The following is a 13123-nucleotide window of genomic DNA, read 5'->3' as shown; positions in this document are numbered from 1 at the left end:
TAAACTAAATTTTTTTTCAATCTGTTCTGTATGAATAAGTGTTTAGACTTTGGGGAGTCCATTAGAAAGAGTGGGTGCCTGAGGGGTTGAATAAAACTGAGCACAAATGAACTAAAATTGCTTTTAAATTCACTGTTGAATACATGTTGAATACTTAGAATTTCTGAAAATAATTTATTCCAAGAAAAATAATCTGAAGCTTCATATTAATGAGAACTTCCCCATTGATAGAGCAAATTCATTTTAAAGATAACTTGTTTCTTCTGCAAGAAAATGAATGGATAGCATAGTATCAGAAGTTTTGATTTAGCAAAGGGAAAAACAGAATATAGATAAGATCACTGGGAAATTTTATTGGCAGAAGTCAGTCAGTATGGCAAAAATATCTTCCCCTTAACATTTCCCTAAGCCTCTTTTCAGATAATTAAAAAAAAAAATGGGACATAGTCTGCTTTGTGTACAGAGAAACTACCTCTGTGAAGATAAACAAGAAAAAATTAAATATTTAAGTGGTAGGCCGTAGTGGATTTGGCTTTGGTGCATGTACCAGGATACAACTCTGCTGCTGCTTCCCAGTAGGCCTTCTGGTAGCTCAGCCTGGGTTGTTAAAAATCAGTATTGATTCAGCAGCAGTCTGTATTGCCTTACTTCCTGATATGTATATATATATATATTCTAAGCACTCAGTTACTAAAGGGAGCTGTTATGCTTCTGAGCAGCTTATTTGGCTCTTTGAGAGAGCTTATTTTGCCATTTAGAATCTTTTTAAAATATCACCATCACCTGTTAAAGACTAATTGGTTGCCTTTTACTTTCTACCCTTCTTTACCTGAAGTTTGGTGCGGTTGAAAATGTTTCTCTCTTCCTTCCCTGCTTGGTCTCCTTAATTTCCCAATAATCTGTTGGATGTCACGTTTTAAAAGCTCTCAAGCTCAGTTCTGGTGTGACTTGCTTTGCTTTCATTTCACTGGGAGAGGCTTGACCAGGAGCAGATGGCTTCTGTGGATCTAAAATTTCAAGTAAATGATGAGATTATTTATTAGGAAATGGGAAATGGTGGGGGTTGTGGAGGAAGGAGGGAGAATGTAGAAGACTGGGGTTCTGTAGCCAGAGATATCATAGTTTGAGAAGGGGATGTGGCCACAGAGGAAATAGCCCAGAATCAGATAGCTTTCAGAATGCTTGCTTTGTGTTTTCCTTTCCCCATTCTTACTCCTTCATAGGGAAGGGTATTGCTCCTTGGAATGTTATCACCCAACTATTCACCATTATGCTAAATATTGCTTGGGAACATTCATTATTTATAAGATTTCTACTATTGACTAAGTTATTCACAGATCAGTTATGTTTTAGGCACTTAGAAAAAATAAAAGACTTTTAGCTTTGAAATAAGACTATTGTTTCTCTTCTGGTTGTCAAAAGCACCCATATTTCTTATGTGGTCATCAACATTTTTGACAGATGAATTCTTTGAATACCCAGGAAAATATAACAGATGTCCAACTATATTGACAATTATAAAATGCTTCTTCATCTGCCACCTTTGGCATATGCTTTTATGAAAAAGTGGAAGTTAGGAACCATCAAGATAACTGAGATGGAGGGGAGGGGCAGTGGAAGAAGAGTATACTAGGTTGGAGGAAGGGTACCATATGTCTGTTCCTCTTTGCTAGAATCAGTGTAGCTAAGCCACTAGAAGCACCCTCAGCTTTCATGATTTTTGCTAGATCTTCTTGGAAATATGCTATAATATTTTAAAAAGAAAAATTATCCCAAGAAAAATAAAATAAAAATATATACATATATATACATGTATATGCACATATATGCATGTATATATGTATAATTGGTAGTTTCATTTTATTCACATAACAAGTCAGAAGTATCTTGTGCATGAAATAGCTGCATATTAGAGGCTGGCACATAGTAATCTCTTAATCAATCCTTATTGACTAACCATTTCTAAGACCATTAGAAATAATACTTCTATTTTCCTTTGCTTCTTCATTTTCTCTCTTTCCCCTCATAACCAAGATGCCAACATCCATTTCTCACTATATACTTGTCATTCTCCCTAACTCTGCTTAGTGTTCTTATTGTCAAATCTTTAACCTTCTTCTACCATCTGCCATTGCAGGTTGTTAATTTTAACTTTAGTATATTTTTCATACAAATGTTTTCAACCATTTGTTAATTACCCTCACACTCTTGTCCCTAAATTCCAATTCCTTCATTTCTCCCAAGTCCACCGGCAAATAATCTATGGCAGCCACTGCTATTGTAAATGTTGAGCTTAAAAGCTATTCCCATTTCCCTTCCAAATGGGTTACTTGTCTTCCCTTTTCCTTATCCCTCACATTATCTGGTTGGAGAAAAGAGGTCATGATGAGCTGTGATTGCCCAAAGCTTTAAAGCAGTGGTTCTCAAAGTATGGTCTAGAGAATCCTGGGGATCTTTTAGAGGGTCTACAAATTCAAAAATAGTTTTTTGAAATTAATAAATGTCTATAAATATAATCCAGATAAACAAAAACTCTTTGGAGAGATGCTCAATAATTTTTAATAGGATAAAGATACTGAAAACAAAAGTTTGAGAGCCACTGCTCTAAAGGTTTCTCAACTAAAGAAAAGAACATTGGCAAAACAATACACATGTTCTTAGACTTGTTTGAGTGTTTTACAGTGCCCATCTATAGAGAATAAGTCCTGCACATATCTCTATTTTCTATTCTGGTATTTCTGAAACAGCAATCCTTCTGGGTTTGGAGTACCACATTGAAGAGTATGATTAGCTTAAGGATATGACAACTTTCCTCAACACTGTTGATATGTGAATTGGCATTTCTTCTTTGGGAAGAGTAGAGGGAATCCCCACCCACTGTCATATATCCTAGTGGAGATCTTACTTCCAATGGAACTGTCCTCTGCCATTCTATAGGCAAGCACAACCCTTCCCCTGCCATCTGAATATGCTTCAGAAGCAGTGTGGCTCTGCTATATTGGATTCCAATTCTTTTGATTGATTTTTTGGGGTCTATACGACTATAAGTTAGCTGAAACAGCATGAGCTGTCTGCCAAATGAAACAATTTCCCACCCAGAACATTAATTCGTTGCTCTCTGTGGGTGATGCATTTTATTATGCTTTGTGGAGAAGGCAATTATACAGGAAGGACAGGAAATAGTTTCTCCTAGGTCTAGATCTGTAGGACAGGACTTTGAGAAGGGGATATTGGCCATACTGAAGTTAGCAGAAGGAAGTTCAGATCAGTATAAACAAGGTAGAAGTGAATTTTGAGTTGAATTTTTTTAAAAAAAGGATAATTTAGGGTTGAGGAGAGAATGAAAAAGCATTCTGAGTTTAGGAAGATTAGCATGGTTAAAGACTCAGAGGAAGGAAGAGGGCAAAAAGGGGAGGGAAAGGTTAGCTGGGGATAGTTAGGAAGTTTGCCTGGCAGGAGCACAGTGAAATATCTGGAAGGAACGTATGTGTTTGTGGGTAAAGTGGTCAGGAAATGCCATAGACAGAAGGCTTTTAAGTCTGCTGTCAAACATTTTGCATCTGATTTGAAGGACAGATCTACACTATGCTTTAAAGATGGAAAGTTAGAAAGTTTAGGGCACTTTGGGGAAAGATTTGATAGCAGGGTACAGAACAGATCAAGGGAAAGACAGCCCACAAATAGAATCCAGCTAAAGGAAATGTTGTAAAAACAACTGTCGTTGCTGTTGAATGAGGAGTAAGACCAGCCTGGTCTTCACAGAAATGACATCCTTTGTTGTCTGAAACAGGGCTAAAGTGACAACATACAGAGTCAGGGAAATGTTAGTTGCTGGTACTACTGCCTGCTTCATCTGAGGAGACTCTCATGGGCTCCTCAATCCTCAAAGCAACAACCTGACTTGAGTTGCTAGCTGTTTTCATGGATATCACGTAACATAATCTCACCTCCCTTAATCAAACCTTTTCCACAGGGAAGGTAACATTGATTGATTGCATTTGTCTTAATGCAGCCAGGCTAGTGTGGACCTGATTTGAATAGTACATCCCCGAAATTAAGTCCTTAGTCTAAAGTCAGAATGTTCACACAAAGTGATCTCCTCTGCACACAAACAGGGCATTTGAGTCAAAGAATCTTTTTGTATTATTTTTCTCTGATGTGTTCATTCTCTTAACTCCTCCTCTCTTTTTCCCTCTCCCTACTTTTACCCAATACAAATCTCACAATCCCAAAGACTATAGATCTAGTTCTCCTCCCCTAATAATAAGAATAATTAGCTTTTTCCAGGATGCTGCATTTAAATTTTCATCATTCAAAACAGTGCTCAAGACCTAACAGAGTTCTGAGTACACAGTAATCTAGCTAGATAAATAATTGTTGAATGTAGCTAGGAGATAGTTTTCCCCCCTTTCTTTTATCATTGAAAAGATCAGCCTTAATATGTCCCATCTGTAATTCTGGGAAGTTGCTTAATAAATCTGAAGAAGAGAAGATGCTGCTTTTAAAATGATAGGGGCAGATGATGACCATATGCCTATCAATTCATGGTAGCCCGCTAAAAGAAGATTTCATTGGATAGAAAACAAATAATTTCAAAATATTTTTTAATGTTTAAAAATACATTTCACTTATTGAAACTCTGACTTGAAAACTCTTACTTGTTCATTGAGTCAGGTCCCTTTGGAAAGAACTCTGTACTTTCAATCTGAAGCCTTGGATTCAAATTCTGATGCTGCTATTTATGTGATTTTGACAAAGTCCTTAAGCTTCTCTGATTCTGTTTCCTCATATATAAAATGGGGGAGTTGTGTTAGATAATTTCAAAATTCTTCCCAATGCCAAGTCTATTACCCTATTTCCTTCTGAAGTCCTACTTAAAGTACTTATATTTGCAGATTTGTATGTAATATTAATAACATATTTTATAATATATCATGTATGATATTTTTATTTTGTATAGACTTAAAATGTGAAATATTATTTTTAACTTTTTAAGCACTTTTATATCTCCTCTCCCCTTTTAGCCCAACAGCAACTTCATAATATAGGAATGATAAGTTTTATCCCCATTTTCCAGACAGAAAATGTTAGCGCTAGAAGGGACCTCTGAAATCATCTAATTCAACTTCCTGATTTTACGGACAAGGAAACTGACATCTAAACAGGGACATTGTGCCTTGCAAAGGTGACCCAGTGAGTTTGATGACAATCCCAGAATTAGCAACTAGCTAGTCCAGTGCTATTTCAGGCAACTCACAGGCATTTTTAAAGCATCTATTAAATACCAAACAGTGCTGGTGCTGGGATACAAATACAAAAAAGGTCTTTCCCTCATATTCTAGAGATTACATCCTATTGGCAGAGATAGGTACAGTCTATACTTGTAAAAAGAACCTGATAGTGATTTTCAGTTCAGAAATAAAGTGTGGAATTAGGAGTTCTAATATATGCACCTTTATACATGCTGAAATACCTTGGTTCTAACACTTTATATAACACCATTCCTTTGAGCATCTCACAATGTCTTTTTTCTGTGCTTTTGGAGAATGGAATTGGAAATAATACTAAGCCATCTGATAAAACTTAATGCCGCTTTAAACTAAATGCAGATATTGTATTTTTGGTGACAGCCTGTTTAATAGAACAAAGGAAGAAGATGCCAGAAACAAGTAATCTGGCAAGGAAGTTGTTACAGATGCTATTGCTTCTCTAGCTGGGCAAGAAGAAAGGACAATCCAATTTTAGGGTTTACTAAACTGGATGCTAAAATTAACCTTCATATTAAATGTGTAGCCATAGTTGTTTTCGCAAGCCTCCTTTTCTCGAACACAAGTATGTTTCCACAACCTGATAGTCAACCTCTTTTCATTTATCATGGTTTCTGCCTTAACAGCCTTTTTATTCCCTACTTTAGTTTTTTTTTAAGTAAAATTTTTTTCAATGTTTAAGCATCCATTCCCCCCCCCCCCCTTCACCTTCCTCTCTAAAAAAAAAAAAAAAAAAAAGGTCAAAAAAAGGCTTTGGAACAAACATGTATGGAACAAACTATATGACTATAGTCAAGCAAAATTAATCCCTATGTGTTTACAATGTTCCAAAATGTGTTTCATTATGGATAAGTTGTCCATCACCTCTCTATTAGGTCTGTTCCCTACTTGGTTAAGCACAAAGGGCTCTCTAAATGTGCATTGTTATTAATGTTATCCTTCCTCCTCCCCCACCCTCCCCCACTCATGCTTCTACTATAGGGCTGTATTACTGTGGCTACTACTTTGTCCCTAGCCATGGAATCACTCCTAAAAAAGTAATAATGATGATGATGATAATAAGTAATCCTTTATATTTATACAATGCCAAACCAAGATATTTGTGAATGAAATGCCTATTGAAGTATTTTGTAGACACTGAATGTGGGGATTGTAAAATTATGATTTATTATTAGTAAGAGTTTGATTTGTATACATATTTTACATATATATATGTAAACATATACATATGTAAACATATGTATATATGTAAACATATATATATATATATATATATATATATACGGTTGCATAAAAGTTTCTCAGGTGAAAAGGAGAAAAGGAGTCACAGTGGAAAAAGTTTAAGAAGTCCTGAATTAAATACTCTTTAAGACCCTTCCTCATTCTAAGACTGGATGCCCTCCCCCTGAAATTATCATATACATATTTTGCATTCAAGAAGCAGTGTGATATTGTGGATAGAAAGCTGACCTTAGTCAGGAAGACCACAATTCAAGTTAAACTTTTGATCTATACTGATTCTATAATGCTGGGCAAGTCAGTTTACCTCTCAGTACCTAAAATGAAGACTTCAAATGACAGAGCAAGTGCTCATCTACATGGGAGTTTCTTCATTGGACATTTATCATGCTAGTGAAACCACAGGTCCAATTTAACAAAAAAGACAAGTAAAGAATTTCTTTCACTTTTTTCTTTGTTTTCTTGGTGCTTAAATCATAGAAAACATTTAATTGAATTGAATTGAACTGAAAATAACTTTAGGCTAAACTTTAGACCAAGCACTTGCTTAGATGCTCTGATTCTATCTGCTGAGCAAACCAGGTACCTTGACACATCTTAGATTATAAGGTCCATGAGGCTTTACTCTTCTTCAAATTAGTGTCAAACATAAAAGCACGGAATAGTTTTTTAATTAATTGATTAATACAGAAGTCTTGCTTGTTGTTTTATATATTTTTAATGAGATAAAAGGATTTAGGTTATTTGGAAAATGTTCATTTCAAAATGTGGATTCTTCTTCCCTGTTTCTCTTCTCTTTTCTCCTACCACACAAATTGATTAAATAATTCATCAAATATTTTTTAAGTATCTCCTACATATAAAGCATTATTGTAGACAGTTAGGATAAAAGATAAATATAAAAACCAATTTCTTCCCCACAGAGTTTATGTCCTGCTGGAGGATATGTTATATAGATATAAATAAATACAAGGTAAGATGAAGAAGGAAAGAACATCAACAACTCAGGAATTAGGAAAAATGTCCTATAGGAATGATACCTAAGCAGACCTTTGAAGGGAGGAAAGAAAGTATATCCTAAATGAAGAACTAGTATGTTCCAGGTATGGGAGTTAATTTCTATGGAGGCACAGGATTAAAACATTGAATACTATGTACAGGAAAAACCAAATAAGCATGTTTGGCTGGAATATAGAATAATTGAAGGGGAATAATTTTTAAATAAATTTATCCAAATCCTATCCAGGTAGGTTGGGACTATATTGAGAAGGATTTTAAGTACCAGACAAAAAATTTTCCATTTTAACCTGAAGGCTGTATTGCCACTAATGATTTTTAAGCAGGGAAATAACATATATGGTTACAAGTAGAATGTGTATATAAGATAGTTTAAAGCTATTGACATTACTTGGGTGACAGGTAACAAATGCTTAAATTATGCCATGGAGTATGAGAAAAAAAATGGAGATTGAAGATACCATTATTTAGCAATTCATTGAATATAGAGGCTGAGGGAACATGAAGACTGGAGAGGAACTTCGAGATTCCATACTTTAGTGATCGTAATGTTGATTATGTTCTCCACAGTAACAGGGAAGATTAGATGAAGAGCAGGATTTGAGGGGAGAATTATGTCCTAGGTATGGTATACTTGAGGCACATCCAAGTAGAGATCTTCATTACACACTTGTAATACAGATGGAGCTCAAAAGATGAAAACTAAAAGTATAAATCTGAAAGTTATCTCCTTAGAGATAATAATCAAATGCATAAGATTAGGGGATAAATTGAATTTTTGTGAATTCTGAATTAGCCAAGTTTGAATTACTGATTTTTAACAGCATATTTTAAATTGTTACATAGAAAAGAATAAGTAAAATGAAAATGGGTTTGAAGGGGAGAAGTTTTAGGTTTGAACTTGACTTTATTTGTGTATATCCTGGGCAAATTACTTAACATTTCTGAGCTTCAGATTCCCCATTTCTGGGCTTTAGTCCCCCTGACTATAAAATGAAGTCTACTAAACATAGTGGCTTTTAACTCTTTGTCACACCAGACTTAGACAATTCCAGCAGCAGCATCAAAGATAGAAGAGTGGGTAACACTATTAAAGTCAAAAGATGCAAAGTTTTCCTCTGTTTAGCCTAAGAGATATGTCAGGACCCTTCTGACATTTCCTTCACCACTTTCTTAATATCATATGTATCCCTTCCAGTTTTGAACACTATGATTCTTTAATAGTAGAACTAAAATATACTGTGTAGCATAAACATGAATCCTGAGTTATGTCAGTTATATCAAATTTTTTATTCAATGAAAATTGTAGAACTTTTGATGTTAGAACAGGAATAAATCTCAAGGATCACCTAGTCCAGTTCCTTCAATATGCATTGAGGAAACTGAGGTACAGGAGGTTGTATTATTTTCTCAAGATCACACAATGAATAAATGACAGATTTGGGAATACAACTTGGTTTTTTGATGTCTGAACTGATGGATTTTCATTGGTATTTTCCAGAACACTGTACTTCTCTCACATATAATATGTTGACTTATTTAAAAATGCAAACTAATGAAGTCCAAATTACAGTAAATCCTAGAAGGGTAATGCCCTTCAAAGAATATTACCATTTATGTGACTTCAGTGTGTGACTTTTAAATAGGAACTTTGTCTATTTAATGCAGAAATGTTACCAAAATTGTCAATAAGATAAATTATATGCTTTATGTTTCTGCCCTTTGCATAAAAAAACCCAACATTTGCATATTGAAATTAGCATTGCTCTCAATGATAGATCCTTAAAACAAAATGCATTAAGGAAATTGAAACTCCCATTGATAGAGAATAAAAATATTATTCAAGCCAGAACAATAAAATGGGTAGCTATAAATACATTGAGCCTTCAAAAATATTCAGTAGGCAAGAATGTCTTCATGATGGAGAATACAGCATTCTCTCATCCTGAAAATGCTGCAATTAAAGAAAAACAAGATAGTCCAAAAACTTAAAATGATGTGCCATTGACTCAGAATGGATCCCTTTCTATCCTGGTACAGAAATAGTAGTAATTAAGAAAGCATTTAGTATTCGTTATATTATGAAGTAAGTCAATAGAAGTAAATGTGGAATATCAAGGTTAAAAACATGCAAAAAATTTTTTGATTATGCTGCCGCCTTCTTCATCTCTGATAGAAATCCAGATTGCTTGCTTAGATGTATCTTAGAGAGTACCATTTAGAATATGCAGTCTGAAGAGCCAGGGTCTGAAATTAGGGGCAGCTGCAGTTCATTTTACTTAAAACAAATCAAGACAAGACTAATTGAAATGGTGTCATCCCCAATACTAATGGCTTCTCTTTTCTTTCTTAGGAATTTATCAAAGAACTGCTATCTCGGATAAGAGGCATGCGGAAACTGAGTCCCCCCCAAAAGAAGAGTATATAATTTTTTGAATAGAGAGTAAAATTCTCTCTAAGGAACACAGAAAGGGAAATGGGATTTTGACCACAAGAAGACTCTTATTTAAAAGAAAAAATAGTTGTCTTTCTGAGCAACTTTTCTTTTTCTTCTGTTAGACATTTTACCCATGGATGTTTTTTATTTGTTTTTATGGATTTTTTTAGATTTTTTTTTTTTTAAACAAAGCTATCAGTGCTTTGAATGCAGCACAACTATCAATGGAGGATTATCCAACCGGATGGAAGAGCCCAGGGATTTGATGGAAGCCTCTTGGTAGCTGACATGGGCAGCCCTATCTTATATGGCAAATAGGAGAGTGTTTATAACCATATAGAGCAGGAAGAATGGGTTTCTTATAGATAGTTTGGTAATATTTCCCCCCTCAATTGTATATTTGACTCATATGCTTCCAATTTCTTGTACTTGTATATACACTGTTATGTTACTCTGTAGATGTGAGTATTATTTCCTGTGGATGGAATTGATGTTTGGTCATTCTTTAACTGGAGACCACAGAACATGTGTTTTTGAGGGACAACTTTACATTTTTAATGCAGGTGCTGAGATTTAAAAAAAATTCACTTTATGCACCAAAGTGAAGACAAATGTATCAGTTCTTTCAGGAAGCTACACTTAAATTTTTGGTTGTTACTGTTTTCAAGGGCGTAACTTATGGATGACTGTATTATTGATCTGATGCTTTGCCAGGTCTCTTCCTCACTGCCTCGTTCATAATAATTTGGAATCATGTTTAACCCTTTGTTTGAAGCTCTGATTGGAACTCTACAGAGAAATGCCAACACTGTCTGATCAGTGTTTTACTGCAGAAAAAGAAAGCATAGTGTAGCTTTTAATTCTCCACTTTCAACCAAAAACAATGTTGTCTCTCCCATTAAAGCAGGTAAAAAGCCAGCATGTTAGAGCTCTGTCTCTCTCATACTGGATGTTTCTTCCTGAGATAGCTACAGGGAGGATGAAAATCGAGCGTCTTACTGTGAGCTATTGGGAGGCAGAGAAGACTCAATGTAGGAAGCCTTGATGTCAGAACATGCTCCAAATAGTGTTGACACTTCCTGATTCACTCTATAGTATGTGGGTAAGGGCATAGAAGTTTTACAGGATCATGGGGCAAAATAGGGCAGAATTTCATTATCTTTTCCCCTACTCTGGGGTTGGGTCTAGGGAGGTCAACTGTCCTTTCTTACACAGTATATTCCTGCTCCTTATGAGATGATTAAAATAGGTCTGCAGTAATGGCATGGCTATCTGATCATGTTTGAAAAAAAAATGGCAGGGGTTGGGGGGGGAAGACCACTTCAGGTAGATCTTTGGTTCCTTTGGGTGGTGTTCTTTATCTGCTATGTGATGTTCATAAGTGACCACGTAAAAGAAGACAGTAGTCAAGCATTTTATATCAAGGGTGCTCTGAACATATTTTATTTTTAAAAAGAAATATGTTTGTGAATTTTCTGTATACTGGCAAGCTTTTTAAAATGTATTTAATTTTGTAATGTTTACCAATGATTTATTTACAAGATATTTACTCGAATAAATGGAACAACTTAACAGCTCTTATTACATGTATGCCTTACCAAATGATCTTATTGTACTAAGCACTGAAATCCTGATTTTTTTTTCATTTATAATGAATTTGTAATCATTTAATCTCCTCAGATACCCTATTGAATTTTATAGCTTGGGGAAGTGGAGGCAGAAGTTTTGGTGGGTTATAGCTCATTGAAGAAAATGAACCAACTATTTCTGATTAATTGTCATCGAATTTAAATCCCTTACCTAGACTAAGGACTCCTGATTTAATTAACCCCTCTTTCCTCTTTTATATCTGGTAGGAATTACCTGGAAAGTTTTACTGAATTTATTAATCAGACATTCATATTCAGAAATTTTATTTTTATTTATTTATTATTTCTTCACAAGATGGAGAAATATGTAGATATATAGGGTTTCCACTCAGTTGTTTGAATAACCCAAGTATAGTACTTGAATGAATCTAAGATGATCTAGGCTTTTAGCTTGTGCCTAAAATGAAACTTCTTGTGTTCCAAGTAACATGAAGCAAGACCTACAGGAAAAAAATGATCATGTGGCATTCACAGATCAATAAATGATTTTTTGAGCTAGTATTTGGAGCTAATATGCCTACACCCAGGCTATATTTCTGGTACCTATCATAGTGATATATGGCTAATTTAAGTTTCTTTAATACTTTTTCACCCCTGCCTACCTCCAATTAGAGAGGAAAAGATAGATAGCTGACATGCACAATGGAAATTCAGAAGTATTTTAATTTCCACTCAATTTGTTGTTTCAAACAAAATTAGGTTCACTTCTAACTATTGGAGTTTTACCTATTAGTTACCCTAAAGGGATGTTGAACTCTTAGACCTCTTATGAAATGGTATCTTCCTCCAGAATTGTTAATGTTTCCCATAGGTAACTCCTCAGAAGGCATAATGGAACTTTTGACTTTGAGGGGTTTCTTTACTAGCTTTAAGGTAGAAATAGGACATTTGGAATTTGTCTATGTCTATGTCTCTTCTCTATTTGTCTTGTCTATGTCTCAAGTCCAATGGTGGGAAGATTGCTGTCTGCTCTTTCATTTAGTTAATAAAATTAGAACTGGAAGGGACCGTGTAGGCCATCTAGTCTAGAGTTCTAAAACTTTTTGTGTCTTGGATTTCTTTGTCAGTTCTGTGAAACTAATGGGCCTCTTCTTAGAATAAACTTTTTAATTCATAAAATAAAAGTATAGGATTGCAAAGAAAATAAATCGTATTAAGGTACAATTATCAATGTTCAAAAAAAAATTCACAGACTCTTTGGAGGTCTGTGGACCTCCGATTAAGGACCTTTGCTTCTTAACTAACCCCTTTATTTTACAAATAGGGAAACTAATGTCCAGAAAAGTAAAATTATTTGAATTTTTTAAATTGAATTGAACACTACACACATGTAGTAAGAAGAAGAACCAAGATTGAAACCTGGTTCTTTTGATTCTAGTTTCAGAACACTTTCCATTATATACGATTGTCTGCTCAAGGATGAACTTTCTGCTGCATTACTTTTTTTTTTAGGTAGGTTGGGGGCAGGCAGATGATGCAGTGGATAGCACATCAATCCAGGAGGTGGAAGGACC

The 13123-nt window shown here is 34.8% G+C and overlaps 1 protein-coding gene across 1 annotated transcript in view; it reads left to right on the top strand.

The window, feature by feature from the left end:
* Positions 1-11544, top strand: part of PPP1R14C (protein phosphatase 1 regulatory inhibitor subunit 14C) — a 108570-nt gene extending 97026 nt beyond the window's left edge. Inside the window, exon 4 of the mRNA XM_003769532.3 lies at positions 9877-11544. Coding sequence (XP_003769580.2) covers positions 9877-9951 — 75 coding nt within the window. The 3' untranslated portion in view covers positions 9952-11544. The remainder of the gene's footprint in view (positions 1-9876) is intronic.
* The last annotated feature ends 1579 nt before the right edge of the window (positions 11545-13123 follow it).

The sequence above is a fragment of the Sarcophilus harrisii genome, chromosome 4 (genome assembly GCF_902635505.1).
Source record: "Sarcophilus harrisii chromosome 4, mSarHar1.11, whole genome shotgun sequence".
In the NCBI taxonomy this organism is placed as follows: domain Eukaryota; kingdom Metazoa; phylum Chordata; class Mammalia; order Dasyuromorphia; family Dasyuridae; genus Sarcophilus; species Sarcophilus harrisii.
This window is presented reverse-complemented; position numbering and strand designations above follow the sequence as displayed.